This window comes from Lytechinus pictus, chromosome 14, assembly GCF_037042905.1.
Source record: "Lytechinus pictus isolate F3 Inbred chromosome 14, Lp3.0, whole genome shotgun sequence".
In the NCBI taxonomy this organism is placed as follows: Eukaryota; Metazoa; Echinodermata; class Echinoidea; order Temnopleuroida; family Toxopneustidae; genus Lytechinus; species Lytechinus pictus.
Window position 1 is genome coordinate 10,130,294 of NC_087258.1, and position 24,707 is coordinate 10,155,000.

Genomic DNA, 24,707 nt, shown 5'->3' on the forward strand with positions numbered 1-24,707 from the left:
TTTCCCTTATATCGTTTAGTGAAAAAAAATTAAAGGTCATTTTCTTACCAAAGAAAAAAATTGTACTTTCTGCATATCAACAGATAAATAATTTCCCACCCGCTCATGGAAAAAAATAATGCAAGTCATCATTAACCATTAAAGAAATGAAATTTATGCACTTCATATTTTTGAAAAGTATGAGGAAGCTGCACTATGACGTCATACGTACATCAAACATTTAGAATTCTAATAATTTTTTTATCTTTGATGGATTTTCCTCAAACCTCCGTCAGTATAAAAAAAAACATTTTCTGGTAAGTTTACGACAAACTTTTTGTTAGGGTGAACTCCCCCTTCCACTGGAAAAGGGATAGCATACAAAAATTTCTCCTTGGACTACTTTAGAGCGTTGTGGCCCAGTGGATTAGTCTTCTCACTTTGAAGCAGAGGGTCGTGGGTTCGAATCCCAGCCATGGCGTAATATCCTTCAGCACTCAACCCAGGAGAGATGAATGGGTACCTGTCAGGAATATATTCCTTGAAATGCCAACGCGCTGTAAAAGGCTGCGGGGCTAAAGCCAGGGTAATAATATCAAAGTCCTTTGGAAGCGTAGAGACGTTATGACATAATGTGATATGTGCTATACAAGAACTGTGTTATTATTGTTATTATTATTTCGTCATATTTTCTATCCAAAAAGAACAAAATATTTTTCATTTTTCATCGTTACGTTATCAATGATTTGTTTCCTTTAATTTGCGCATGTCATGTATTTGTAAATTTCTCAAGGCGCATTTTCTTTTTTGTTCTTTGGTGGTAGACTATGTTGGAAAACAGGAGATCTAAGCAGGGAAATATGTTTAGAATGTTGTTGGATACCTTTACTCTATCATGAGTCAGTCCATGCAGTTGCTTGAATTAGTTTCATCCATGCATCTTAAAATACAGCAAATTGACAATTTCCAATACAATTCACTATCGGCAAATCGAAATGAATGACATCAGCAGCTTAAGACGGGTAGATTCCTTTTTTTTTCATAATAACAAGTTTTGTGTGAAAAGGACCCTTAATTGGAAGAGGGTAAGGGGCATGGTCTTAATACCACACCCACAATGTTTGACACCAATTAAAGATAAACACCAGTTGTGGTAACGATCTCAAAATGAGTTCAAACAGAATCCAATAAAATTAATACCCAAGTGTTTGTATGTATAAATAAAAAAATATGTGAATGGCTCTGGAAAAAAAAGTGCAATTGATGAGAAATGAGTGAAATAAGCGAAATAGCACGGAATTCCATCAAATGTCTCGTATGGGCCTAAATAAGGCCGTCTCGCATATGATTTTCTGTGTTAGTGATCATCAGAATTATCAGTTTTGAACTAATTAAGATTTCATGATTTCACAAAGATAAGTTTACATTATTTCTAGATGACAATTAACCTTGATTTTAAAAGACTCTCTCGTGAAATATGCATTTTATCCCAAATAGGATTTGCCTCTCAAGAAATCGGATGTCTTGGAGTATTTGAAAAGATGTATGGAATTTAATATGTATCAATATGTTTTTTTTTGTGTGTGTGAGGGTGTTTGTGTTTTTTGACACAGGATGATAAAATTTGTATACGTGTTGCAGCTGTTTAAGACAGACACGCCCCCTTCTGTATTCTGTAAGGGTATTCCCCGAAATATAATGCGCAGCGTCGCCTGTCACGATTAATGGAGACCGTGTAGAACGAAATACCAGACTCTTGTATTTAACTTGTGTTGATGTTCATTGTTGACTTGATGTTGGCCAATTTTTCTTCAGTGATTCATTCTCCAGCTTATGAATGAGGTATGTGTACAGAATCTAACGTAGATGAGATGAAGATATTGGCAATTTTGATTGAGCATCGAGCACTCCAGGCATATTCCGGGATTCAATACACAAGCTTCCATGTAATCTCGCACTATTTTTTTCCTGTGCAATTCCGGTTTCGATATCACGGAATTGTGATATTCGCATTAGATGTGTGTGAATACAAATTGCATGCGCTGCTAATGATAAAGGTCGTTGTCATTGTTGTTGATGATAAAGGTCACCTGTATTGTGTTCCAGTTTACGACTGGTCTGTCTCCCAAACAAATTCACTAAGGCTAGTCTAAGCTATTTGTTGGCATTCATCCTAGTCTAGACAAGAATAACCATCGTTTCTGGGTATTTATTAATTTCTGACATTTTACTATCATATCAAATCATCCCCATTCGCTGACTGTAGTACCGTACATGCCGTAAGGATACTAGTATTCAACCCGTTTGGAGAGTTTTTTCAAATATACAGAAATATTGAATTTACCTGAATTTCAGACTTGTCTCATTTCCAAGAGCAAATGCTGGTTATTCTTTTTCCGTTATGTTTTTCTTCAACCCGTCAACTGCGAGCGCGGGCGATCGAATTTTACGGCGACGGTTTTTGGTACTAGTATTCAATCCGTCGGTACTAGTATTCAACCTAGCGATGAAAGATGGCCCTGTCTCTTAATCTGCCCTTGTCCCATCCGACTATGGACTAGACCATTTGAGATGAGACCAAACAGGGAATTAATCAAAGCCAGAGACCTACATAGATCTAGATGTAATTTAGCGATCTAAACCATTTTAAGATTTGCTATCTATCCTCACTAGGTTGAATACTAGTGCCATTCAGTGCAAAAGGCCATCGCCGCATAATTCGATCCTCCGCGCGCACAGTCGACAGATTGATAAAGAAAATACCGACAACTGATTACCCTGGAAATAACAAAGGTACATGAATTAAGATAAATTCTCTATTTCTAAATATTTGGGGGAATATGTCAAAATCTTTGAATTATGCCAGGTTGAATACTAGTACCCATACGGTACGTTAGAGCAAGCCCGCATGTGTAATCATTTCTCCCAATTCGGGCCTCTAGTGTTTTATCTAAATTTCTATTTTTTAGGTATAAATGACATTATATTATCTTGAACGATGGCCCACTATTTTTGTTAGACTATAATCTTTCTTTTGATACTATGAAATATAAAACAAAAGATCGAAAATATGTGTTACCGATGTTGATTTATTCCTTATTTTTTCAAATTTTTTGCTGGAGAGGATAAACTGGCAGACGTGTGTTCACTGCCCTTTTTGTTCGTTGAGTTAGGCTTTTATCAAGGCTTTCGAATTAAAATTTTCGATATGCAAGCGACAAGTTCCGAGAAGTGCAACACAAGTGGCACGAATCGCGATATACGGCGACTGGTAAAGACGTCTGTAAGGATGTCATTCAAGATGGCAATTTACGATGACTAACGAAAGGATCGAGGATGACTATGTTTTTATCATTATTTGGAGGGAATTAGTGGTAACTGCGGTCTAAAGTACGAAATTTCTTAATTTTTTATATTTCCTTGTCAAGTTGGATGTAAGTTATTTTTTGTAAATGTGATATTTTATGTACAAACACGATCCAAAAATCTGGTTCCGCCAAATTTTAGATCTAACGTTACCGCTAATACGTTGGCTTTACGTACGTGCCTCCATTGACTTCAGTCTATGTATTGGTGAAAGAAGCCAATGCAGTTCAGCGGAACAACCAAATACAGAGACTGAAGCTTTTGGTCTTCATTCATCCAAACTGTTGACGTCAGTCGATTTTGGTCAAAATTATCATTTTGAGATTTTCACAGATAATAATAATACAAGTCCTAATCTATACCGTACTGACAACTGTAGGCCTATTTATATGGAGCAGTTTATCTTAGATTTTGGGATATACATGTAGTATGTGGAGATTTTCAAGGCGATGCCATACAAATTGTGGTAAAATGTGCGAATCCCTTTGGTAACAAAGCAAACAACAGCTGCGCACTATATGCAAATACACAGGGAGTTGTAGATCATGTATCTACAATGCATTGAGTTCATTTGAAAATGGAATAACCTGCGGTTAGCGTTTATTCCCTATGCAGGCTATGGCATGTTGACTGAAACCCAAAATACAAGCATGTAGCTCTTCTGCGATATTTTCTCTGATTCTTGGCTCTGTGTAAAAATAAAGATGTCACTGCTAAACAATTGTCTTGGACTTGCCTACCTACCATCAGGATCTATTTTTCTAGCAGTGAAAATCATGTAAGGCTTTGTAAAAAGTGGCAGTTATAGTCAACTTTAAAGTCAATTTTATCTGAAATGGGGTTACCACCGTCGCATCGTGATACAATGGTATGGAAGACACCCAACAATTTGTAATTGAATTCATGCCGTTTATAATAGATAAGGATTTATTGAAAAAAAAAAGTAAGCTGATGCATTTTCGTATTACCATTGTTTTACTAGATTCTGGATGTTGACCACTGCAGATGAGGAACTGGCAAGTGAAGAAAGCATTGTTAAAAAATTATGACAAACACTTGAAACATGGAGAATAAAGAAGACACTACCAATGTTGTGCCGGTAAAAGCTGATCCAGTTTCTCCCAAAGAACTGGATTCACCAAGTGAGGCTTCATCCAGTGGGATATCTTCCCAGGAAGAATTACCTGGTGGTAACCTGAAACAGGCTGCAGAGGATGATCCTGATGATGAAACGTACCAAACCCTGCTGCAACAAGGTCTGAAGACGTTCTCTGAGGGATCGGAGGAATCCTCCAGGAACCCGTCAAACGCAGGATCCCCAGGCAGAGATGGTGGCCAAGGAGGGGTCGGGGACGAGCGGGAGGTGGGGGATGATGTCAGGGACGGGGCCGGTGTTGTGGGTGCTATGAGCAGTTCAGAATCTGAGGATAGCAGTCTATCCAGTCTTGCGGAAGAACAACTTAAGAAGCCACTCCCTGAGTTGCTGAGCGATGTAGCCAAATTTTCCTATTCTTCACTTGTAGCTGTATGCCTGCCAAACCTCTTTGAAAATGAGTGGAATAAGTAAGTTCAAATGTCAGGTCAGACTTGTAGGAAAATGGGAACTGAGATTGTTAATTGCTCAAATTACTTTATTTCACAGAGTTTTATTGATGGAAAGATTCCATAAGAATCCATCTTGTAAAGATCCTATTTACAATGTATATGAACAGGACATTGAAATTCTCTCCCCTTTGTTTGCCATTCATATTTCTTTACAAAAAACTAAACAAATTAAACTTGTACTTTTATAACATGATCAAAACTTAAAATCTGGAACACAGAATGATACTCTCAGTGAATCAAAATTATAATTTTTGTACTGACAAGTGTCTAGTAGAAGAATGTTAGCTGTTACCATAGATATTGATGAAAAGGATGAATATATTCTACTTTCTCATTTCTTCATTTATAATACAGTCCTTAAACTTTGCCTTCAATATGGGCATGTTGTGGTGTAGTGGTTCTGACTCTCGCCTTTCAAACAGAGGGTCATGGGTTCGAATCCTAGCCATGGCATGTTTTCCTGCAGCAAGATATTTGTCCACATTGTACTGCACTCGACCCAGGTGAGGTGAATGGGTACCCGGCAAGATTAATTCCTTGCGTGCACTGAGCGCCAGTGATTGAAGCTCCAGCTAAAGCTGTGGTAATAATAGCAAGCGCTTTGTATCCTTGGGCAAAAAGCGATATATAAATCCAGAGCTCTGTTATTATTATCATAATATAATTTTTTGCAATTACATCTGATTTTAGAAAATTTTTCTTATAATACACTTTCTAATTTGGCATTTTTTCTATTATGGTGAGTACCGTACCATGTCCATTACACACCCCTGTGATTTACTTACTTTTTGTCTCGCCTGCATAGCAGAGTGAATATAGGCGCTGCTTTCTGACAGCTGCAGCATCAACATCTTAAATCTAAAACCAAGGTTAAATTTTTGAAATGTCATCATAACTTTATGGATTTAGTTGATGAAACTGGGACATAAGGTTAATCAAGTACATTGTATCACTGATCATCTTTTGTGAGTTTCAGGTCACGTGATTAAGGTCAAAGGTCATTTAGGGCCAGTAAGATGAGTGTTCTATTATCATATGAATTGTGTTTTTTTTTGTAAATGATTATTCATCTTAGTTGTTTTCCTAGTCATTACATACTTTGCTATATTGATTGGCATAATGCAGGCGAGACTGCCAGAGGCATTCCACTTGTAAATATAAATAAGGGTGAAAATTCAATTTATGAAAACCTTAACATTTAAGCAGTCTTCATTCACGAGATTAATTTAAGATACCTAATATTCTGTTAATTTTTCTCTTCATATGTCTTTTCCCTTTTCTCAGACAGTGGAATCTGAAGATGGTGAAGTCTCTGAGTAAATATCTTCAGCTTCCGAAGCAGTCTGGAGAGACCCTGTGTCACATGGTCAATGATCCTAATCATCATGAACTAGCCAATGCAGACGTATTTACAGAAGTGCTACTGGAGGACCCCTCTCTCATCAAGCCAGAGATAATTCCAAAGGTATACCCAGTCTTCTATAACGCAAATGCAGATCTAGAACCGGGGGCCGTTTCATAAAGCTGTTCCTAAGTTAAGAGCGGCTTTAAGAACGACTGGTGAACCTTTCTTATGTGCCAAACCATCGCCAATGAATATACCATTTACCACAAGAAAGGATCACCAGTCGTTCTTGAAGTCGCTCTTAACTTACAAACAGCTTTATGAAACACCCACCAGGACCCATAACACAGAGCTTAGCAATGATCGTAGAACATTTTTCTACGATTGATTCCATTGTCTACAATGTGCAATCAGTCATGAAAATCAAGCATACGATTAATCGCTAACCTTTGTGTTACAGGACCCTGGACATTAACGGGGATGCGAATGTTCCTCAAAAATTTGATAACTGAAAAGAAAGGTCATCAGTCCAATGCATTCTACACATTCTCCACCTGCCATCATCTGTCACCCTGTTACAAGGTTGCTTCTCTGCTCTTTGTTTACTCAGGCTGGCCACATCCTCAAACGTGATAACGAGGAGAATTCACTTTGCAGGTTTAAAGTTTTAACAGGATTTTCATTGTGGGAATAAGCCATGTTTTACATTATAATATAACGGGATGGATTTGACTTCTATGTGTACTATCAATGGAAAATTTTAGGGTACCAAGTTCATTCATAGCTCCAAGTGCAGGCTTTATGGGTTTACGCCTGTAATTAGCCCTATTGTGTAATGCCTAATTAGATTGTACGCAGGCAAAAGGCGTATCATCCAAATGTACCGTTGCACGGATGAGGAGGTGATATCGCAATATGATACAGTTCATTGCATGGCGCCTATTAAATGAATGCAGGTGCAATATGCATAGGGCCTACTGACTAAATGCGCTCTGCTGCTGTAGTCAGTGATGCGCACTTGAGGGAATTTACGTTTTGCTTTCAATAATAATTATTCTTTCCTCATTTACGTACACAAATGTAAGAATTCTTTTTCTTTCATATATTTGCTAACTTCCAAGGCATTGTACGTACAAATAGTGAATATTCTTATCCGTGCAATGGCACAACATTTGCGAACACATGTGCCATCACAATCATGCCTATTTGCTATTTGTAAATTAATTCATGACATACATCTTTTGATGCTCTTTACCCAGGATATCATCACCCAAGCGTTGAATGATGGGACCTACGATGCTAGGATGAGAGTTCTGGTGAGAGAGATCTCTAAACGTCTTAACGTTAGCTGGAAGTTAATCCGAGCGTTTGAAAAGGGAATCATCGATGTCTATGAACAAGAGGAACATGAACTCACCGAGTATGTCCTCTATTTCCCCCTCTTTTAATCGACAACTTCTGTTATTAGTTACATTGGCTTCTAATTATAGGTGAATCCAACAAAGCCTATTTTATCCGACAGTTACCGTAGCAACAGTGGTTCGCAGCCAATGAAAATCAAGGAAAGTTGTCAGATCTGACAACTTGAATGATGAAAATGTTGATGAAACCTTTACAGGGGCCGCGGAACCGGGGGGGGGGGGGGGGGCTGGGGGGGCTTCAGCCCCCCCACTTTTTTCCAAAACCGTGTACAAAAACGTAAAAAGGACCATATGATTGTGATTTTTAGCATGGTCAGCCCCCCCCACTTTTTGCTCAGCCCCCCCACTTTGAAAACCGTTCCGCGGCCCCTGCTTTACAGAGCAATATGGCGATCCTGATGGAGGGGGGGAGGATGATAAATAAATGAACTTCCACTGGGGTAGCAATAAGCCAGGCCTAGGTGGGTTGCCATGTCCGTGCTTAACTTCTGTTTGGCATATTTTTGGCATATGTTTAGCCTCCAAATAGGAATCACCATAAAAAAACAGCACCCACACCAAATTGGTCTTTAATACGGGAGAGCTCTTTGAATATTTCTTATTTTCCATCCAAGGGGCACTGTCTATTTAAATTAAAATGCCTAGTAACAAAATGATATTAACTTTAATTTGAGTGTTAGTAATAATCCAGAATTTTGATCCAGTTCTGCTTCCCTGTACATGGGCAACTCTTACCTCACACTTGCATTACTGTAGTTCCTCCTTCCAAATTCTTTCAAGTTTTAGTGCATCCTCTCCTTGACCCAGTCCTCCTGCCCCCTTCTTTAATTTCTTTGCCCATGTCCTCTATATTCTGCTTAATAAACAAAATATGAGGAGAATGGTTCTTTATTTCTTTTGTCTCCGTCAGAGAGGAGAAGAGAGAGCGAGACAAGAAAGCAAAGTTCAGGAAAGCTAAGCGGTACGTCATGATTGGAGCAGCAACAGTCGGAGGAGGAGCCATCATAGGTGGGCTCATTTATATAGTGCTTATTACTAATGTTTCTAAGCATTGCGTACTATCACCCCAGCTTTAGCACGGCTACCCTGATCAGACGCCCAAGCTTTCAAGGAATTCCTTCCTACTGGGTACCCATTTACTGCGCCTGGTTGAAGAGTGGCAAATGTAGATAAACTTGCCAAAGGACGCGAGTGTTGCGGTGGGGTTTTAACCCCGGACTTTGTGGCTCAAAGTCCGAATACTTATCCACTGAGCCACAACACTTCTTCATTATCGAGTAGATGGGAACGGAAGGGGATGCAAAGACCTAGATCGGCATAGCATCTGGATAACGCACCACAAATCTGTTCCTACTTTCGACATGACCTAACAAACAAATGATGTTCCTTTCTTTGGTGCTAAACCAACATCAATGTCAATTTGGTGTGTAACATTTACCACTAGAATGGATCACCGGTGGTTTTTAAAGCCGCTCGTGACTAATGGACAGCTTTATGAAACACCCTCTTGGAAAAGCTTCATGAAGCAGTTCATACTTTAGAAATGACTTTACGCTCGATTTGTGACCCTGTCTTGTTCCTTATTACCTAATTCTCAATCATTTTAAATCCAATCTTATTAGATTAAAATAATTGTTGGTACAGTCATTTGAATGCATGCAATATATTATCAGTACAAAGGTTTGATTAGAACTAACAGGAAATTCACTCTTCTATTCAGAAATCTTGCATCTCTTCTGATAATGGAGAATGTATTTAGGGTGTCTTTTTTGGGGGGGATGGGCGGCAACCAATTGCTTTTGATGACATTATCTTTCCTCAAAATTACTCAGAGGCAGTGCAATGTGAATGTAAAAGAAAGAGATGAAATGTAACATGTGTATATAGACCATGTAAACAAGAAAAGTGGTCTCTTTGATAAGGTGGTCGTTATAGACAGATTCCTGTAATACATTTTACAATGTTTAAAATTATTTTAATATAATAAAAACATCATATTTTACCCAGGGTAGCCAATTCAGTTCCGAAAACTGTTTTCCCAGCGGGTCCTGCATTTACATAATAATGTTATTATTACCCTGGCTTTAGCTGGACTACGATAGGTGCTTAAATGATCAGCTGGGTGGAGAGTGGCAAATGTAGATATATGCCTTGCCAAAGGATGCGAGTGTTGCGGTGATGGGATTCGAACCCTGGACCTTGTGGTTCCTAGTCTAGACGTATCCACTTGTCCACAACAACCCCTTATTCAAGGAAAACCATGAATGTTTTGTCTTCATAGACTGGTAGTATTTCTACAGAGGTGGTTGCTACAGTGTGTTTGACTGAACTGTGATTATCATTTGCATTTTATGTTCCAGATCCAGGCATACATCTTTTCATGCTCTTCTGAATTCAAAGTTCCTTTATACCATTCTTTTCTCTTCCTCCCACTCTTTTACTCTCTGGTAGGCCTAACAGGAGGGTTAGCTGCCCCTCTCATAGCAACGGCAGGAGCAGCGTTGCTGGGTACGAGTCTCAGTTTCTTTGGGACCGTAGCGGGGGCGGCGATCATCGGCTCAATCCTAGGTGCCGCCGGAGCAGGGCTGTCAGGTAAAAGAATTCGCTATCTGTCTGTTGAAGTATTTTTAATTGGGTTGGGAGAGGGATGGGGGATTTCCCTCCTTGTTTCAAGTGTGCAGTGCTTGCCTGACATTGCAGTACAAGATGCTTAAAAGGTAAAAAACAAACAAACCAAAATGCCCCTCCCCCACCAAACTATCCCCCTTCAGACCTTAAAACCATAACTTTAAAAATGTTGGTAAGATTGATATCCCTTTATGGAAATCCTAGTCTTTATTGTGTTTCTAAAATTCCAGGAACACATACAATGTGTAAAGCTCAGTAAAAACCAGTGTATTACAGACTTGTAGTTAATAATACAATTTCTCTTTGTTAAAATGTAAATATTTTTGTTGATTTTATTCACACCATTTTTTTGTTTTTGTTGTAGGATACAAAATGAAGAAGCGAGTCGGGGAGGTAGAAGAGTTTGAATTCACTGCTTTGACAGAAGGAAGGGATCTCCACGTAACCGTTGCTGTCTCTGGTTGGCTGCAGAAAAAACATCTAGGTGAGTTCCATTCAGTAGAGATCAAGGAAAGTCAAGGGTCATGTAGAAAATGTTGGTACTGTGAAATTTCCTGTGGTAGTGGAAAGTAGATTTAAAGATCACATTAAGTTGTTGTAATCAGTAGGAAATTCTGATAATTGGCTGTCAGAATTTAGAAGTTAACAGGTTGAACCATTTTGAATTAGCAGTTTTGTGTGGTGTGGAGGCTTAATGGTTTCCCAAGTATTCCTGTGGGGTCATGTTTGGTCCTGAAAAGCAGCATGCACCCAAACTAGATGCTTCAACAAGTTTTTTCTTGCCATCATTATGAGAATGAGCAAATTAGAGAATCTGAAAGTAGAAGTCATCTAGAAATGGCCATTTGGTACACCAAAGACGGTGTTTTTATCTTGAGCAGTAGTTTTTTTAGTAGACTATTCTTTCTTCACTTTTATTTCTGCAGATAACTTCACCGTACCTTGGCGGTGTGTCGCGACCTGCAATGAGATCTACTGCTTGAAGTGGGAATCAAAATACTTGATAGAGCTCGGTGAAGCACTGGAGTACATTCTTGACACAGTCATGACTATGGCCGCCAAAGAGGCTCTTAAATACACTGTTCTTTCAGGTAATCTTTCAGGGGAGAGAAGAAGGACAGCTCCACCTAGTGGTCTGTTTCATAACACTTGTTATAATTTGCAATTACAGTTAAAATCAACTGAAATCATTCAACAGGACCCATAGGCCCGTATTCTGAAGTCGGGTTTAACTTAAACTTAGGTTTAAAGTTGTGGTTTAAGTATGGATAGCCAATTGTTACATAAATCACTAACATAGAGGTATCATATTTCAGCTCATTTGGCTCTCAAATCATTCATAATTGTCTAGGAAGTATAAATAGATGATTATCTTCTCCATCGATGAATCGGGAAAGAGCACAGTAAACATAAGAAACATACAACTTAATGAAAATTTTGACACTTTTGGCTTCCCATACTTAAACCACAACTTTAAACCCGAGTTTAAGTTAAACCCGACTTCAGAATACGGGCCTTGATGTTTTAAGCCATTGTATGTAAATGTAGGTATGGCAACCGCTTTCTCATTTAATCATATTTACTGATATCAAGAGTTTGATTCTTTATATAAAAAAAAGTTTTGTATTGCCATAAAAAAAGCAACTCGTGACATCAAAATCTAGGATTGGATGAGAAAATAACTTGCCATACATATATTTACATCAGCATTCACTGGCTGAAAGTTCCAGGTGTGTGTTTCATAAAGCTGTTCATAAGTTATGAGCGGCTTTACGATCGACTGGTGACCCTTTCTTAGAAACTAAATCAACTCCAACGAAAATCTGGCGGCCGTTTCATAAAGCTGTTTGTAAGTTAAGAGCGACTTTAAGAACAACTGGTGAACCTTTCTTATGCGCTTATATAACCATCGCCAATGAATGTATCATTGACCACAGGAAAGGATCAATAGTCGTTCTTAAAGTCGCTCTTAACTTACGAACAGCTTTATGAAACACCCACCTGATGTGTATCACTTACCACAGAAATGCTAACCAGCCGTTCGCAAAGTCGCACATAACCTTAAAACAAAAAGCTTTTTGAAACTCCCAGTGGATGTGACATCCCCTTTGGGGACACATAAATAATTATTATCATTATTATTAATTTATTCTGCCTATCAACAAAAGGAATGAATGTGTAAGAGAATACACAAGGGGAAAATGAAAAGAGGATACAGTATATAGCAAGTCCAGGTAGGTGTTTCACCGAGAGCTACATGTAAGTGTGACTGAGAGTCGCACTTTAAATCTCATTTGATCAAATCCTGCAAAGAGGCACGCTACTGTGTATTAATCAATTAGATTGTGAGTTACAAACCACGTGCATATCGGCATTTAAGCATGACTCTAAGTCATGCTTAACTGTTTGTGAAACAGCACACCCCCCCAGCTGCCAAATGGAAAAAATATAACAAATTACTCGGGCTTTACAGCCACATTTGTCACTTTAAGATACTGTATCACTAATTTCTTGTTTTCATTAAACAGGTCTGCTTGCAGCGATAGCCCTACCAGCAGCAGCGTATGCTGCCATTTCAAATTCAATTGATAATCCATGGAGCATTGCTACTAGTAGGGCAAGTGAAGCAGGCAAGCAGCTAGCAGAGGTGAGAAAAAATCTAGTGCTCGTAGACACCATTCTCATTATACTTTCTAAAACTTTTTTACTGGAAACTGGTTCAGGAAACTAGTTTGGAAGATCGCTTTGTTGGTGTTCCCATTTGATCAGTCAAAAGTGGTTTTCAAAGCCACTTTACATAAAGTGGTCTTTTTGCTCAGTAGGGGTGAAACTTCTGACAAGTTACCTTGAGTTTGGAGTAACTTAGTTTGAAGGCTTTCAGGTGACAAGCGACCTTGAGAAGTTGAGACTCATGCTCTTAGTCTTAATTACTGATGTTTTATTGGTGAAATTTTACCCTCTCTGACTTTGGAAAGGGTATAATATTATTCTGACATGGCATATAATTTAAATATCAAATCTTACTTGTAATAGTATGTAACACAGTTTTCAGCTCAAAATTCAAGGGTCATGGATAAAAACATATTCAGCTTTAATACTTTTGCTTACTCATTTAAAAATGACTGTTGAAATTTTGTGATGCATGTACCTGAGTTCTATTAATAAGGGTAAAGGACAAAGTTCATTTGAGGTCAGTGAAATTTTGTGATATAATACTAATGACTGTGTTATGGTGTCAGGGTTATTTCATCTTGGTTACCAATAAATTATTACTAACTTCAAATAATTCTCGCTATTGGCAATAACCAAAGGTTCCCAGACGCAGCATATTGAATTTGCCATTCAACTACACTAGGAATTTGGCTTCTTCAGGGATGTGTGACCCAACTATATCCGGCCTACTCGTACCATACATGTAGCTAGCGTTGGTCTAATCGCATCTGCTTTCACACTGCATTCTCAATCTCTTCTTACATTTCAAGGGGTAATCATAATGGAAAACTTGCTACTTGTGTTATCCCTCTTGCAATATACTATTCTTACATTTGAGCTACCAGAAGTTACCAGGTCAGAGCTATATCTGGACATTTTTGGTAATTGTCAATAAAAATAATTGTTGATGATGTAGTTTTCTAATGACCAATATTTTCTCTTGTAATTTGCACGCAGGTTCTGTTGTCAAGACAACAAGGTAAACGTCCAGTGACTTTGGTGGGCTTTAGCATGGGGGCAAGGGTCATATTCTTCTGTCTGAAAGAGCTCTCTGTACGCAAGGGCAGTGAAGGAATCGTACAAGATGTCTACCTCTTGGGGGCGCCGGTCACATCTTCCGTTGCCCAATGGAGGCCTTTTGCCAGAGTAGTAGCTGGGCATATTGTGAATGGCTTTTGCAGGTCAGTAGTCAAATATTGAAAACTTTATTAAAGTAACATTGAAATAACCTACATTGCACTGACATACATAGCTTGACATCAATGAAAATTAGTTTCACATATTGATAACAACATTGAAGTCCATGGACTTGATTGGCTCAGAGATGCCTGTAACTGTGACTGCACTGCACCAGTCATGGATAGTCTTTTGTGAAACAGGGCCCATATTTGTAAACTCATATATTTGACCAAAAAAAGTGGAAAAGGAGTAAAAAAGAGGAACAAAGAGATATATCTGTGTCATGTAGCCCAAACAGACTTTTCACAACTTACTGCCTAAATCTGCAACATCATCCGAGCCCCCATGTAGTTTTCTTCCCTGAACCCATATTTCCCCCACTTATTCAATTGAGAAATAAACAAGGACACATTTAACCCCCCCCCAAAAAAAAAAAAAATTACCCTGATGCCACCCAAAGAATAAACCTGTTTTTTTTTTCCAGGGGTGATTGGTTATTACAGTTTGTGTACAGGACGGCATCCATGCAGGTCAGTGATATTGCTGGTTTAGAACCAGTTAGATGGGACAACAGACGGATGGTCAATGTGGATCTTACTGATGTGGTGAGTGGTCAAATCGTAACCTTGTAATTTAGTTTGACCTAATAGTATAGGCTAACATTCTAAAGGTCCTACATGTATTTAAAAAAAATACTGAACTTTGAATCATGTTTTATTTAATATTGTTCATATGGATGAAAAACACCCAGGAAGAAAAGATTCAAATTTGTGCAGATACTTTCAAGATATCTATGACTGAGATATCATTTACCAAATCTCCTGGGGAGATTGATATAACAAGTGCTAGTGCATGGGATAAGCCTGAGTAATAGTATGCAGCACTTGAAAACATTTGTATTAAGCGCTATGTAAATGTTGCATATTATTATTATGGGATTGAATTAAAATGGTGTTTACGGTCACTTTATATTTTTTCATTTCTTATTAGTGCTACATAATGATAAATCTCTCATCATGCTTTCCATTGCAAGGGTTTGGCCCTTCTTTCTTGGTTACATTTACTGCTTCTAAAACACACTAGAAGGAAAATATTGGCAGTTAGTTTTTCAATATCTTTCTATGGCAAAATGATAAAAAAAAATTAAATATTGATTCTAGCTTTGATATTGTGCTATTTCAATTATTAGATCACACTGTTGTGCAGTGCTTAATGGGCAATTCCATAAAATATTACGTCTGACTCCTTACACATCATACCTTGCCACACTGATTTGTCTCTGTTTTCTAGTTCTTATGAAAGTTTGTAATGCTTGATGACAATGATTCTGGCATTTTGTGAAGTGGAGTAAGAACGTAGAAAAATAATCTGACGTACAATATGGAATTGCTTTGCTGTAGATGAATAGTTGATTTAAGAAAGCTTAAAGTTGAATGAATGTGTGTTTTTTAACATGCCTTCACAACTTTACAATGACCCAAAGGTCACAGGTCACCTAGACTACTCAGGCAAGATATCCACCATCCTAGATTACGTTGGCTTGGAAACCAAAGACAGCCCTACCTCTGGAAACCTCTCCGATCTTACCAAGCCCAAAACCAAAGATACAGAAAAGACCAGTGAGGACCAGGAACCCCTCGCCGTCAAGTTCGATGCAAGCGATCTTCTTCTGCCGAAGAGTGGGTCGGCGATGGATCTTGCCCTCTCTAAATTGACAGTGTCAAAAGGTCATTCACCGGATGAGGTTTGTGTAGATTTATCCTCTCTATTCAGACATGACAAGCCAAATTATCGCTTTTTTATGAATGTAACTTTAATATGCACCTCTACTTGAGTTACATTTTTAATAAAAATGTGTGTAGACAGACACGAGCAATCCAAATTTTAAAAAAATGGACTAGTCCACAGCTTTTTTGTCCAATCATATCCCATTGACTTTGATTTATACATAAAATGGGCTTAAATCATTATTACCACATATGATATAAAATGACAGGGATAAAACTCCAAGTACAGTCATGTTGAAGAGTTAATCAGTTTTATTTCTGCCATTTTAAAATGCAGCTTTAGCAATGGTCATGTGATGTTCCAATAAAACTGTATACCTTAATGTGTGTGTGTACATTCATGTCACTTTGTTTAGATTTGTTGATTTTCTCCATTCCTTGTTTTTCTTTTCTCTTTTACAAAATGTATTAAAAGCATACAAGACATGTCTGTCCATGAATTTAAAAATGAATATGTTTGTGTTAGAGAAATTATTTTAGTACTTGATTAATTGATTGAGGTATAATGACACTATCAACATAATGTGTCATATACATGTAAGTGTCTGAATATTAATCTGAGAAGTTATGTTGAATAGTACGACTCGTTTTTCTACAGTTATTCATTTTAGTACTTGGAAATGTGTATTCCCTTTCGAATGCCTGATTAGATAGTTTTCACATTTTCTATGGGGAAACTCTCTACAATGCATTGATTCCTAGGAAAATGCAATTGAATTCACAGTGGAGAGCTGAGAGGCTTTTGTTGAATGTTGATGGACTGGGACAGTAGATCATCTGAAGATTTGCAAGGGACTCACAATCATAAGGGACGAACAATCACAATCACAATCAATGTGTCATTGTCCAGAGTCAAGAGATTCTGATGCCGTCCCAGTCCCCCAACTTTCGACAAAAGCCTCTTACATGTAGCTCTCCATTGTGATTTGATTTGCATTTTCAAAGGAATCGGTGCATTGTAGAGAGTTTGCCCGTAGTAAATGCGAATAGTCTGGATTTTCCATCTAGGACACAGACTCTAAGCCCAAGACGCTTGCCGAGAATGTAGCCGCCTCCTGCTCGCCAGAAAAGGTTGCCAAGGATAGAGGGAGCCCTTCTGTTGGACCGACAGCAACCGACAACAGTAGCTGCAAGGATGATGCCAACCAGACAAGGAAGGTAGCGTCGTCAGAAGATGAATCTTATCGAGGAGTAGAAGGGGGTGCAGGATTGAGGGATGGTAGGATTGAAGATGAAGGAAGGAAAGATACAGAGGAAATGAACAGAGGTGGTGTGAGAAAAAGAGAGGAAATTGAGGTTGGCGAGGATCCACTGAGTCTTCTATCAGATTGAGATGTGTGGTTGGATTTACTCTCAGACCAGGAGGGTCAAGGGTCAAGCAGGGAACTCAGAAGGGGGTTGATATAATCTGCTTGCAAAGGTACATATGAATGACTGGTATTCAAAGTGCCAAAGTGGTGAGCCCCGAATTCATGACTTTTTGAAAATATAGATAATAAAATGGGAAGTGTGCGAAGGAGAGATAAAATATGTTTGAAGTTAATTTCAAACATAAGGGCCAGGAGGGAAACTATTAAGAGCCAAATCTTAGATGGTAACCATTTAGTCTTGTTATTAAACCAATAGATGTTGTTCATGCCTCCATCATGAAACCATGATATATTTCTTTCTTGCCTTCCTCTAAAGTCATTGTTATTCAGTTGTATGATACAAAATACCAATTGCAGGGATTTCCCCATTCAAATCAAGTCTTTCTTTACATATGTATGTAATGATCACTATTATTCAATGGTTTCGAAAATATGGGGCAATTCTGGTAATTTTAAGATAAATGTCAGTCGTGGTAACAATTTAAAAATGAGTTCGAACAGAAACCAATGAAAGGACCATCTGACTGTTTGTACACGTTTGCATGAATGAAGGAAAATGTGTGCCAAATGGATTCTGTTAGAAAATGTGTGTAAATTGCTATGAAATGGACAAAATAAGCATGGCATTCTGGCAAGATATAGAGTCTTTTTCTAAGTAATAATAATACCTTGTCCCACATGTGCTTATCTGTGTTGGTGATCTTCAGTGTGGTCATTTCCAGTTTAGATTTCATGATTTCACAGTTACATACATGAACCAGATCCATGATGATATGATGACAATTCGGTGGATTCCCAATTTTGTGCGCCATCAATCGGTTGCAGCGGACAGACCAAAATTTGCAATGCCTCATGGGAAAAAGTTGACATTTGTTGCATGCGCTAGTACTAAAGTGCATGCACGTATGCAATTATTCAGCGCTGGCCGACACGGCTCGACTGGATATGCTGTTTACTAGGGTCCAAGAGGTGGGAGAGAAATTTGCCTGCATATTTCAGTGCGAAATTTAGACCGTTTTTTGGTTAATTCCTGCCATATGGTTTTCATTTTTGAAGCATCACAGTCACATCCTGTGTGCGATGTTGATCGCAAAGTTAGACAATTGGCCTATTATCTGCAACCGATAGATGGCACACCATATTGTGAATCCACCAAATTATCCTTCTTTGTGAAATTATCCTTGATTTGTTAAGACTCTCATGAAATAAGTCTTTGCTGCAACTCCAGCATATTTAGCTTTAATTTTATTATTAGATTTCATTCATGTTTATGTTCTGTGCTACAAGAAGTAGAAATTAATGTTTGCACTGAAACAAATCAAATATTTACATACAATGTACTTTGTTCCACTTGTCAGTACTGCACAGAAGGAGAATCAACAAATTTAAATTCAAACTTCAATTTCGAAACAATGAGAATCCTTTCATATACAATGACAAACTACTGTTTTGAATATTTTGTGATGTCTATTTTGTGTTCGTACTCTTTAAGGTGTTTATCAAATCTCAAGAATTCTTGGTTTTTCTTCACATTTAGGTGATTCTTATAAATGTAAATATATTTTTTAGTCAGGCTGTGCAATATTTTCTACAATGGTGTAATTTTGAGGTTGTCTTTGAAAATCTTGCTCCACATTCTTTTTTGAAATTTGTTTTTCAGTTTTTCATCCAGTGACCAAATGAACTTTCTCCATTCTTGTGTCACTTTTTTGTTCTTAAATGAAAAAATAGAACTGTGCTGAATTCTTTACTATATTTAATGATATAAATTGAAAACTGGAAATAGAATCATTGCAGAGTTTTTTGTTCAAAATTATTTTTACTTATATTTTCTTCCAGACTTTTGTAAAACTGCTTTCATCGAAAGTGTGCACCTTTATGTTAATTACAGTACTTTTTTGCAAGACTTTTTTTTAACAAAGTGGAAAGTATCATGATGTTGTTTAGAATCTGAAATAAGTAATGTCAGGTTGTGCTTTTTTAGTTGTTTGGATGGAAATATCCAATATAATTTTTGCTCAAAGAAATTTTTAAACTCTACAAATATCTTTATCACATTCTATCATTGACATGGTGGTGGGTTGGTAATAAGATAAAATTTATTTTACTAAAGCATATAGAGGATTAGTATAATATGTATCTGATATTTCATTGTAATTAGTCTTGTGTAATATAATTGGAATTAAATTATTAATTTTAGAAACAAAAAGATTCATAAAGTCATATATTTTATGTTGCAAATAAATTTCAAAGAGTGAGTGGTCAGAGAAGAGAAAAAGAAGAACCATTTTTAAAAAAGGAAAAACTCCAATCCAGAGCTGCCAACCTGAATAGGAACATTTCAGTATTTTGGTGAGGAAATCAGTATTTTCAAAGAAATACCATAAGACAACACATAAAACTAAAACTTTAGAAATCAGTATTTAGCATGAAACCATCAGTTTCCTAATTTTTCAGTTCTAAATACAAAAAATCAGTACTACTTGGCAGCTCTGACAATTCATGTTAAGCTTTTTGCAGGAGAGAGAGAGAAAGATAGTAAAGGAAAGAAGAGAGTGAGAAGGATGGAGAGAGGAAAGGAGAGAGAGAGAATCAGAGAGAAGTATCCACTTGGAAAACTTAAGGTTGAAAAAGGAGCGAACAATATGAAAAGATCAATTCAATTCCCCATGTAGCTCCTTTCATCGACTTTTAGTTAAACATTTTTTACTGACATGGCATTCCCATAATTTGTTCTGAGCCTTTATTATGGAAAGATTTTTCTAACTCCACAAAGACAATGAGAAAAGATAAGAAAATGATACACACATATTCAAATGATATAAATTTAATACTGAAAATGACAGTATGGTCATATAATATCTGCTTAACTTACTTTCATAATATACATCTGCTAATAAAGTACATACATTGATGAATTAATTAGAATTTATTTCAGAATATCCCCTTCACCATTTTTAAGTAATCATGGAGTTGTGCGTTTAAACACTAATGGGAACTTTCAAATTATAAGAACTTATTTTCGTTCTTTCTGCATAAAAGGAAATACCCTGATAAATATTATTTGCATGCAGTGCACAGATATCTGCTCAATTCATAAATAACGTGTATAAAAAAGAAATTGCAGTATACTATTCATTAATTTATCATACTTTAGAAAACAACACATCCTTGCTGCGCATTTTCGGGTGACACAATAACAACATACACAAATTTGCATATTGGTAAATTATCTACCCTTTCCACTTAGCCTCCTTGGTTTCTATAATATCCCTTCAGAGTTTGTTGAACTTGAATATAAATGCACATTTCAATGAAAGTAAAGAAATAAAAAGCTTTTCCACCAATGATGCACTAGTCAATTACAAAGCAAACAAAGAATAATATTTATGCCCTTGTCAACAGTAAGAGCTACATTTTAAGGCCACCGCACAAATCCGACGGTCTGCGACTGAGTGAAGGGAAATATGACGTCACAGCTCTTGTCAGCTTGAGAGTTGCAGACCAGTCAAAGACAAACCCCCCAAAATCGTAAGGATTTGACCTGTCGAATCCTTACAACTGGATCGCAAGCTCATTCCAACTTCAAGCCAATCTGACAGCAGAGTCGCACTTAATACCCACATGTACATGATATGCAATGCGCATACGCAGTAGTAAGTGTCATTTTCACACATGCTATGGCAAACGGCGCATGTTTGAGTCGCTGACTAGCTGGGTAGTCGGATCGCAAGGTGTGCTGTGTCAAAGCTTATGACTACATGTACCTTGCGATTCACCTCCCCTCACTCAGTTGCAGACCAGTCAGGTCGTTAGGTGCGCGATAGCCTCTACCCACCGAAACCTTTAATTGGCTTTCCAATACCAATTATCACATGTCATGGGGAATGTGGGGAAAGTCGTGATGAACAGATAGCACCTTTATACCGGAATTGCCGCTTCATGACAAGACTTTTGCCTTAACTACATTAGATACATAATAAATCATAATGAATGATAAAAATAATACAAATCAAACAGCATAAATTGTACCATTAAGTAAAATGTATTGCACCTTGCATATAATAAAAATAAAATGAAGGAAAAACAAAGAAAATTATTGTTCTAATAATAACCAGTCAAGAACAAAACACAAATTGTTTTGTACCAGTAAAATAATCGCTGGGAAGAAATTACCTAATCTACTGTTCTTTCCCTTTTTGGGTGGAGGATTTAGTATTTGTTATAATTACTAGATCAGCTTTTTATTTCATAGAATTAAATCAATACACCTTGTCATCGAGAAGTCTTTTAAATAGGAACTACTTTCATGTATGTCAGCAATATTTACTACCTTACCTTGGCTGGAACTTCTTATCGAGACAACAGGTTTTGTTGTCCACCAGAAGTATCTAGTATATTGAGACAATTACAAAATCAATACCCAAAACTTTTTTTCCCTAGAATCTTGAGGTTTTAATGTAGATGTTGGGTTTGGAAGAGTAAGAGGCTTGTGTTGAGGGAGGAGGATGCACCGAATGGAGTAAAGTGAATGGACGGGTGAATCCGGCCACCCCTGTAGTCGGGGACTAAACCAGATTTAAGGCCTGAATGACGGACAAATTTATCAAGACTCCATGTCAATGTGAGAAAGACAAAAGAGAAGCAAAATCAAAGATTTAAAATCACTTGCTTTATGAGGAGACCATCTAACTCCATCATGTCTATTGGTCTACTGGACACACTGCCATTTAGCCTAACACCCAAATAGTCTAATTTCCCCTCAGTGCACTTACACATATATATTTTTATATATATTGCACTTTGTCAAATGAAATTTGAAAATTCCTTTTAAAGTTTAATCCTATAAATAAGTTGAACTAGACCAAATGTGTATAGCCTAACGCCTAACTGGATATTTAATTAAACAAAATGGTAATTAGACCAATGAAAAGTAGACAAAGTGGGTGTAGACCAAGTGGCAATTTAACCATTAAGAGATGAACTAAGAAATAAATTATAATATCCTTTGACTACAAGTGTAAATGAGATATGATATTGAATGTTGGACAAAGTATACATGATACAGATGACATGGTTCCATGCATCAATGCTACAATGTACATCTTTATATAGGTGTTGTAAACATGTACATTGTATGTTTCCCCATGTAGAAATAGCACCCATCTGAAAATGCAAGCCTTTTGGATTTGATTCCTGCTATTAAAGGCAAATATTGCCCCCAAGCATGGCCTTCAATGTACGATCAATGCATTTTTAATCAATTAGAAATGACATAATAACGATAATAATATTTACTGTGTATAGCTCAGTTACTATGTGCATATACTCAAACATGCTTTGACACTTGGTATCATATTATTACCCCAGCCTTAGCTGAGGTGCCGTATCGGCGCTAAAGCATAATAGGAATAAATCCTACCAGGAAGCCACATACATGTACCTCACCTGGGTCGAGTGCAGCACAATGTGGGTGAATTTCTTGCTGAAAGAAAACATACCATGGCTAGGGTTCGAACCCACGTCCCTCTGACTGAAAGATGAGTCATATCAACTAGACCACGATGCCCCCACTAAATAAAATGAAGTGCTTGAGTACATTTGTGTGGAATATTGTAACAGAGACTATTAAACACACAGCAAACCTTTCTGCAGTTATAAAATATTGTGCAATGAAATGTGTCATGCTAATTGTGCTAATTACACTGTATATTTATAAACTTAATATAAGTTAGAAAGGATTGCCCAATTAGTGAAGACAAGGCCACTGTATCATCTTTATTTCCTAACCCTCTCTCCGCAAATAGACAGGTCCCCAGCTTTTAGCACCCCCCCCCCCCAAAAAAAAGGTTGAAAATCATGTCTTCAACTCATTCATTTTTGCTCACCTGAAATCCTAGACTCGCTACACAATATGATCCTGCGTTTCGCTGTGTTCATTCTTACAGTGTATAAAATACAGACTTTGAATGTTGTTGTTGTTGTTGATTTCTGGGGCGTTCATTCAGTATAAAGAGTATTCATGCCATTTAGGAGGCATATGGCTGATGGATAAAGGGCCAGTCAGTAAGGCAACAATTTGGTATGATATTGAAAGGCAAAATCTGGCATGAGCTGGGCCCGGTAACACAAAACTCTGCAATTAACTGCAAATCTAAACACCGATCCTGATTGGTTGACGGTGAAATTCCCATGCAACAACGATGCTGATAGGCCATTGCCATGTTGTGATTGATTGCAAGTCTTTGTGATACAGGGCTGTATCCCTCTTCTCTGCCTACCCCCATCAGGTGAAAGGAGAGACAAAGTTTGCTTGGCTTGTGCTCTGGTCGGCTTGGGTCTTCCTCACTTTCCTACGCACACACTTCGGGCAGGGCTTCATCTCTGTCTTGCATGCTTTGTGGTACACCGACTTGCATCTGTCGCACTGTGATTAAAAAAATAAGAATTAAAAGGATACTTAATTACAAGCAAAACCACAGGGGTGTTTCACAAGAGTTAAGAGTTACTTAGAGTTATGCTTTAACGCCAACGTGCATATATTATTTAACACATAATTGGATTGATGGAAAGTGGTAGTGCCTGTCCTTTGCAGATAATTTGACCAATGGGGTGATGCTTTATATACTGCATGGAACTGGAATTTAAGTGCGACTCTAAGTCACACAAAATCTTTGTGAAACACCCCCCTGATTTTCATCTCAATTAGCTACACAATAACAAGATCAAGTCATGAAATCTTTTCTCTTACTCTATGCAGTAGAGTACATGGCCCATAATCTGAAAATGTCATCAGCGTGCAAAGGTCTAAAGTTTTGGCGGCCATATTGGATTTTGCCAATTTGCGGAAAATGCTCAAGGTTACACGAGTGGCATCATTCAGACTCGTAATCAGCATCCTCGAATTGACAAGAAACTATAAAAAATATTGTATATATGAAAAAACAAAGGTTTCGTCCATTTTTGTGGGGCCTAGCCTGGACTAATCACAATGTATCATTAACTGATACGTAATTGTAGCTTACCTGAACAGTAAGATCTGTATCAAAGGGATAGATGATTTTGCTGTTCTCACAGATTTCGCAGATGAACCCTTTCTGACTACAGAGGGCGCACTGCTGGACGTGCTTGACGGCAAATACAACCACTTTCCTCAGGATGGGTGAGAGGGTCCCTGCCTGTACTTGATTGAAGTCCTGTTGGAAAATAAATGAGATTAGGCGGTGTTTCATAGGGCTGTTCTAATTGACATTTGTGAAGTGACAGTGCTGGCGGTTATATTATTGCTTTCCTGAGAGAAGATAAAGATATTTAC

The 24,707-nt window shown here is 37.6% G+C and overlaps 2 protein-coding genes across 7 annotated transcripts in view; one reads left to right on the forward strand and one right to left on the reverse strand.

The window, feature by feature from the left end:
• The first annotated feature begins 1,621 nt into the window (after positions 1-1,621).
• On the forward strand, positions 1,622-19,726 carry LOC129276667 (transmembrane and coiled-coil domain-containing protein 4-like). 2 transcript variants are annotated; one of them, XR_010295618.1, is made up of 14 exons: positions 1,622-1,821; positions 4,328-4,908; positions 6,235-6,415; positions 7,555-7,715; positions 8,627-8,724; positions 10,168-10,308; positions 10,709-10,828; positions 11,271-11,435; positions 12,873-12,991; positions 14,014-14,237; positions 14,720-14,840; positions 15,719-16,192; positions 16,300-16,522; positions 17,000-19,590. XR_010295618.1 is itself a non-coding variant. In XM_054913059.2 (13 exons), exons 2-13 carry the CDS (start codon positions 4,409-4,411, stop codon positions 17,352-17,354), a joined length of 2,415 nt encoding a protein of 804 aa, XP_054769034.2. In that variant the 5' UTR covers positions 1,622-1,821; positions 4,328-4,408; the 3' UTR covers positions 17,355-19,726. The 2 variants fall into 2 exon arrangements, 1 of the variants encoding a protein (XP_054769034.2); XM_054913059.2 differs by lacking the exon at positions 16,300-16,522 and having other exon boundaries at positions 15,719-15,979; positions 17,031-19,726.
• Positions 19,727-20,203: 477 nt separating this feature from the next.
• Positions 20,204-24,707, reverse strand: part of LOC129276665 (pleckstrin homology domain-containing family M member 1-like) — a 48,262-nt gene continuing 43,758 nt past the window's right edge. For all 5 annotated transcript variants that reach the window (XM_064109047.1, XM_064109046.1, XM_064109045.1 and 2 more), the window contains 2 exons: positions 24,418-24,588; positions 20,204-23,819 (listed from right to left, as the gene is read on the reverse strand). In XM_064109047.1, the coding sequence (XP_063965117.1) occupies positions 23,679-23,819; positions 24,418-24,588 (312 nt within the window). In that variant the 3' untranslated portion in view covers positions 20,204-23,678. The remainder of the gene's footprint in view (positions 23,820-24,417; positions 24,589-24,707) is intronic.

Coding starts and splice junctions, on each gene's coding strand:
- LOC129276667 (XM_054913059.2), top strand. CDS start 4,409: ATGGAGAATAAAGAAGACACTACCAATGTTGTGCCGGTAAAAGCTGAT. Junction 4,909..6,234: donor TTTGAAAATGAGTGGAATAA/GTAAGTTCAAAT, acceptor CCCTTTTCTCAG/ACAGTGGAATCTGAAGATGG. Junction 10,829..11,270: donor GCTGCAGAAAAAACATCTAG/GTGAGTTCCATT, acceptor TTATTTCTGCAG/ATAACTTCACCGTACCTTGG.